Here is a 5,799-nt window from a genome sequence, read left to right as displayed (position 1 = left end):
GGTTGCATCTGTGGGGATGAGTCCCAGGAGGGTGTACAGGTTGGGGATGACTGGGTGCAGGATGACCGATAATCGTCGGTCCCTGGTTTTTGGACCAGTAGGAGAGGCATATTCCATGGTGACTGGCATAGCCGAAGGATCCCATACTTAATGAGCTCTCCAGTTTCTGGGGCCTTGGGTGGTGGTCGTGTCGGCTGGTACCATCCTCGGAACACTTGGCCTCTTCCTCTTGAGCTTGGAGCAGGCTGGTAACTCCCCAACTGTTAGGGGCTCTTGTTTTTCCAGTGACCCTTTTGGTGGCACTGAGCACACTGGTCCCGCCCCAACCTCATTTCTGAGTAGGGTAGTTCTTCTGGTGGCCTTCTCCTCTGGCCCCATCCCCAGCCTGTTGGGTCACCTCTCCGGGAGTGTCCTGAGTAGCAGAGAGCAGATCTACTTACTTTCTCACTTTTCGGTCTGCTTCCCATTGGGCTTCTTGGTCTCAGTTGACAAACACTTTCGTTGCCACCTCTAACAACTGATTGGTGTTCATACCAGCAAAGCCCTCCAATTTTTGCAGTTTGCGCCAGATGTCTCCCTGGGCCTGACTGACAAAAGCTGCATTAACCATCCTCTGGTTTTTGGCTGCTTCTGGGTCAAAGGGGTTGTAAAAGTGAAATGCCTCACGTAGCCTCTCAGAATTGGCTTGGGCTTTCCTCGGGTCCCTGGACTATCTCCGAGACCTTACTCATATTCATGGCTTTCTTCCTTCCTTCTTTTAGACCACCAAGGAGGGCCCCCTGATAGCGTTCGAGCATCTGGAGTCCCCTGTCCTCATTGGGGTCTCATTAGGGGACCTCCGCAGGGAACTGCTTTGGGGCAGTTTAAGGTCCCTGCTGGGGTATGTTCCTCTATCCACTTTAAAGCAGCCTGAGTGACTTGCCGGCGTTCCTCTGTAGGGTCAGGAGCTGCTGGCGGCAATTGGCCCAGGTGGGCTTATCATGGCCTGAGCTTCTCTGTGAAGGAAGCAATATGATTTTTCATAGTATATAGGGCCCTGTGTTTCATGCAGGGGTAATTGGAGGGCTTCTCTTGTAGAAACTGCTGCTTTTGGTTGGGTTCCGGTTGGGCCATAGGGAGTCAGGACAGGGGATGGCAGAGAATCTACAGAGGTCAACGAGGACGGGATGTCAGTGGATCCCAGGCTGTTTTCAAGCGGACTTGGAGACAAGGGTTCCGGGAAGGTAGCCAGCTGTTCTGGGGCCCTTGGTAAGCGTGGATAAATGGGAGCATATGGAGGTGGGGTATCCTCTGGCTCACTTGGCAAGATTGGTTTCTTTTCTTTAGGTCGGCATTTGGAGGTTGCAGTGGCCCAGGCCGGCATTACTCTGCAATTCTTTTCTAGACAGGCTCTCAACCAACGGGGTCGGGTCAGGACCACAGCCTGCCAACTATAAGGAAATTAATCTGAATGGCAGGGATTCCCTGCAATAACCTGATAGACCCTGGCTATGACTGCCTTATCCAGGGAACCTTCTGATGGCCACCCCACATCAAATGAGGGCCAGTCTAGCTCACAAAAAGTACGACGTTTCTGGGGGGTGGGCTTCACACCAAAATCTCTTCAAAAGCCTTCCTTAAAATTCTTTATCATACATCCTAAGAGGGTCTGCTTACTCTCTTGTCCACCCATATTCCACCCATGTGACAGTGATGCACATGCGTTTAGGGACTCACCTCGTCCGTCTCTGGCTGCTCCCCCCTTGCAGGGATATTTCAGGCACCTCTTAGCAATTGGTGTGTCAGTATAAACTCCAACTCAGAACACTGGAGTAGATTCCTCTCGGAGATCTGGTGATACCACCCTAAGCCGTATGAGGTTCGCCGCCGAACCGCAGATGAGGGCTCAACCCTCACTTTGCGGCAAGGCCACATCTCATTCACACTGAAGCACTCATCATTCACACATCACCCTCCGCCCAAATAAACCTGAGAGATCATAGTTTCATCTCCCTCCAGAGACTACTCAGATAACTTTGGGAGCTGATCAGACTCCCCTTCTGCCTCTTTAGGAGCAGGTCAGAAACCTAGACCTGGGTCCTCTCCAGTCTGTTGGGCAGTTCTCCTGCGCTGGTTCCTGCGCCTCACCAGGTTCTGTTGTGCTCTCAGAGCTGCCATCCCGGCCTGCTGGAAGTCGTTTTCGCCTATGGACAACAGGTCCACTGTTGCCAGGTGGAGTCCACTTCTCCGAGTCCCGGTGGCCAAACCCCAATGACAAAGGAGGTGAAAACTCGCCATCTCTGGTCCTGGACAAGTCCCCAGAAATATTGCAGGATACTCAGAGAGACGGGACACTGAGGCAATAAGCAGGAAGTAGCGTTTATTGGTGCTGGCATTGGCTCAGCAGATTCACATCCAAAGGCTTAGCCCTGATCGAAGAGGGGCTTTCCCTTTTATACGCATCTTATACTTCCTCATAGTTACAGACTTGCAAGTTCTTTCTATGTAAGAAAAGTGTATTTTGATTCATTGGCAGGCCATAGAGGAAGTGAATAATTTTCAACCGTCCCAGTCCTAGGAAGCATCCTAGGAAACTGTTAGTTCGGGCCTCGCTACCACACCACATTGTCTTGATTACTGTTGCTTTGAAGATTTCAAAATAGGGATGTCTCCAACTTGGCAAACATTCTCTGAATACTAGATGTTACCCCCATTTTACAAATGAGGAAACTGAGGAAACTTAAGTTTAGCTTTCCCACGGACACAAAAATATTTGGTGGTTGCCCCAGGGTTCATACTCAAATCTATATAAATCTAAAGCTGACCAGTTGGCTATGCTCCTTCTATAATCTAGTCCCAATCTACCTCCCAGACTTAATTTATGCTAATCTCCCAATGTACCCTAAAACATCTCCTATGCTTTTCTGCCTCCAAACTTCTGCTCCTATTGTTCTAAGGATCTGAAATGCTCTGCCCTCCATCTGTTTCATAAAATTCTAATTCACAAAACCTTCACTTTCACTTAGTAAAGTGATCCCTCTTTTCACTCTTTTTCCTCAGTATTATGAGCCTCTCTCATGGTTCTTATTCCACATTATATCTTGTAATAAAGCTATTTATGTATATGTGTTATTTCCCTTCCTAGGTTAAGGATGAGGACCATGTCTCATTCAACTTTGTATCTCTCCAAAGCCCTAATACAGTACCTTTCACATGGTGGGTACTAACTTAATATTTTGAATGAATAAGTGAATTCTAACATTACCTCTATTAGAGTGGGCAATAAGAATGTATAGGTATGTGTTAGGATTGGGGGTGGGGCTTTGAGGTCGTAGCAAGGTTATAGGAATATCTATCTTAATCCAGAGAGTGTGATGAGAAGGACAAGTGAGACAGGGTGTGGTAGGGTGTCAGCCCAAACAGAAAGCTGATGTTAATCACTCTTTTGACAACAGAGAAACCTCCAATTGTGAGGTATTGTGTGTAGACAAGTAATATTTGCCAATGAATAGGAAATAAAGCAAGTGACTTAATAAGCCCCAAACTGAGTTTATTGTGGTATAGATCAGGTGATAACAAGTAACTCCAATATATTCAAGTAAAGTCTGATATAACCTAGAATATGTAAAATACAACACCAGGGCAAAAAGCTGCTCTAAGGTTAGCAAGTCCCCAACAGAAAATAGGAAAATGAGACATTTATCTCTTAAAAACAGCATGCCAATCCTCACAACCCCCTTTCCATGTTCCCAACCACTTCTCTGATTTGCCCATTCTTGCACCATTTCAAGTCATTAACACCTCGCCATTTCTTAGCCCAAATTACTGGATAAGGAGTTTTTTTCAGAATAAGGTACCATTCTTCTCAGCGCCATATGGTTCAAGTCAAAAGGTATAATTTTATCACAAAGGAAACTGTTAGGGACTCCAGGCTGTGGAAAGACTGATACCAAAGGCTCTTGCCATGCATTAAATATAGTATCCTGTCTCTAGAAGATACCTCTGGCTAAGATCACAGAAATGAGTCGCATCATAAAGGAGCTCCTATTCAGCTTAGAATCTTTACCTGGACAAGTGAATGTGAGTTTCACAGTTGACAATAAAAAGACATGGCATCAGCAAAGTAATTTCATCACTACCTCCCTCTTTTCTAGACATCCAGTCAGATGTCTAGACAGCCCAGCTATTTAAACACCACCATCTACTTTCTCTTCCAATTGCCTCTTATCCAGCTGGCAGGAGCTTCCCAGAAACATGATATAGTAGGCACTACAGTATACTGGCTGCTTGTTAGGGTTGGAATAGACCTGTTCAGGTTTGAGAGACATGAAAGGGTTAGCTCCATAAGCAGTGATGTGTATATCCAGGTCCACCAGAATCTGCAAAGAGGCTGCCAACTCCTGACGGCTGTGAGAGACAGATAAGAAAAATTGCTGTGGTAATTATGAGAGAGCAAGGAGAGAAATTGCTCAGAACTCAACATTTCTAAACTCATCAAGCCCAAAAATTACCTAAGGCTGGACAAGACAAGGGCTATCCCTCCCTCCCAAACGTTTCACTAATTATCTGATTAACCAACATAGACCTCTGTTACAAGGAGATGAGAAAGCCAAATGTGGGAAGAAAGAAAATCCTCATCAGAAAGCAAAAGATGAGCAAGGGGGAGAGAAATAAGCTCAACTATATAATGAGACATATGAGCGAATCAGGGAGGTATCACAAAAAGGTTAAAACCTGTAAACAGTGATCAATGTTGGGATCTCATAATCACGAAGTAGCAGAAGGGTGGGCAGCCAAGCCTCCATCAAATCTGGGGAAGCATGGAAACCTATAGAAGAAAAATTGAGAAGGAAAAAGAATGACATGAGAGTAGAGAGGGGAAATGCTAAGATAGACCCCAAGAGAGGGATTTCTTTGATTATGTCCACCCAAACCCTCGCCTTGCTCACTGCTCATGCTCATTTACCACTATCACCCACTCCAGGTTCTTCACTGAAAAATTCTGAACCCGGATGTTGCACATAGGGCTAATTAATGATCAGCAAGGTCATCATTATATTGTGTTTAACCTGACAAAATGAATGGGGTTCCAAAGATAGAAGATCCAAGAGAGAGAATGGAAAATTCCCAGAGGACACACCCAGTATTCCCCTGGACCAATGACTTACCTGGGTGGAATGCTACTACCATATCTGGATGGGCGGTCTGCCCAGTCTCTACCTGCTCCTCCCAGAAGTTGTGATAGAGGCCTTTATGGCCACTAAGCTGAACTGTGCCGGGTTCCAAGGGTGAACTTGAGGTACTCTCTGAAAAGCCAGCAGCTACATCTACACCCACCATGATTATACGGAGGCCAAGGTGTCCGGGAAACATGTAACCAAGCTCATCATAGTCCCCAGGGCGAGTGAGGAATGTCTCCACATGGGAAGCACCAACTACATGCAGTGTGCTTCCTCCAATCTTCTTAACATTTATCCCCAAGGCCCGAAGCCCAAGGCCCAGCGTCAAGGGCCGTGACAGGACATCTGTTAGCAGCCGCTTCAAAGAGCCCTGCAGGACATCTAGGTCTGGCCTTGGCCGTCCTACACTGGCCCACAAGGTGGTCATGGCATGACTACCCAGCACAGCATCCAATGTAGCATCTAGCTGTAAACGCCGCATAGAAAACCAGGTGTCCCAGCCCTGCACAACTTCAGTCAGCTGTGGCCAAGGTCCTGAGGGTAGGACAAAATCACCTGCAGGAAAGAAGGAATAAGAAGTGACCTAATTCTTCCTCGGTTTCACTATTCCCTCTATGTTCACTCTCCCAACCTGAGAACA

At 46.7% G+C, this 5,799-nt stretch overlaps 1 protein-coding gene across 1 annotated transcript in view; it reads right to left on the bottom strand.

The window, feature by feature from the left end:
• Positions 1-3,508: 3,508 nt before the first annotated feature.
• The window catches only part of MSS51 (MSS51 mitochondrial translational activator), a 5,389-nt gene continuing 3,098 nt past the window's right edge, over positions 3,509-5,799 (bottom strand). The window contains exons 4-6 of the mRNA XM_006915516.3: positions 5,148-5,714; positions 4,714-4,807; positions 3,509-4,386 (exon numbers count right to left, since the gene is read on the bottom strand). Coding sequence (XP_006915578.1) covers positions 4,167-4,386; positions 4,714-4,807; positions 5,148-5,714 — 881 coding nt within the window. The 3' untranslated portion in view covers positions 3,509-4,166. The remainder of the gene's footprint in view (positions 4,387-4,713; positions 4,808-5,147; positions 5,715-5,799) is intronic.

The sequence above is a fragment of the Pteropus alecto genome, unplaced genomic scaffold (genome assembly GCF_000325575.1).
Source record: "Pteropus alecto unplaced genomic scaffold, ASM32557v1 scaffold155, whole genome shotgun sequence".
NCBI classification, from domain to species: Eukaryota; Metazoa; Chordata; class Mammalia; order Chiroptera; family Pteropodidae; genus Pteropus; species Pteropus alecto.
Note: the sequence above shows the minus strand (reverse complement) of the source record. Positions and strands in the feature narration are given on the sequence as shown.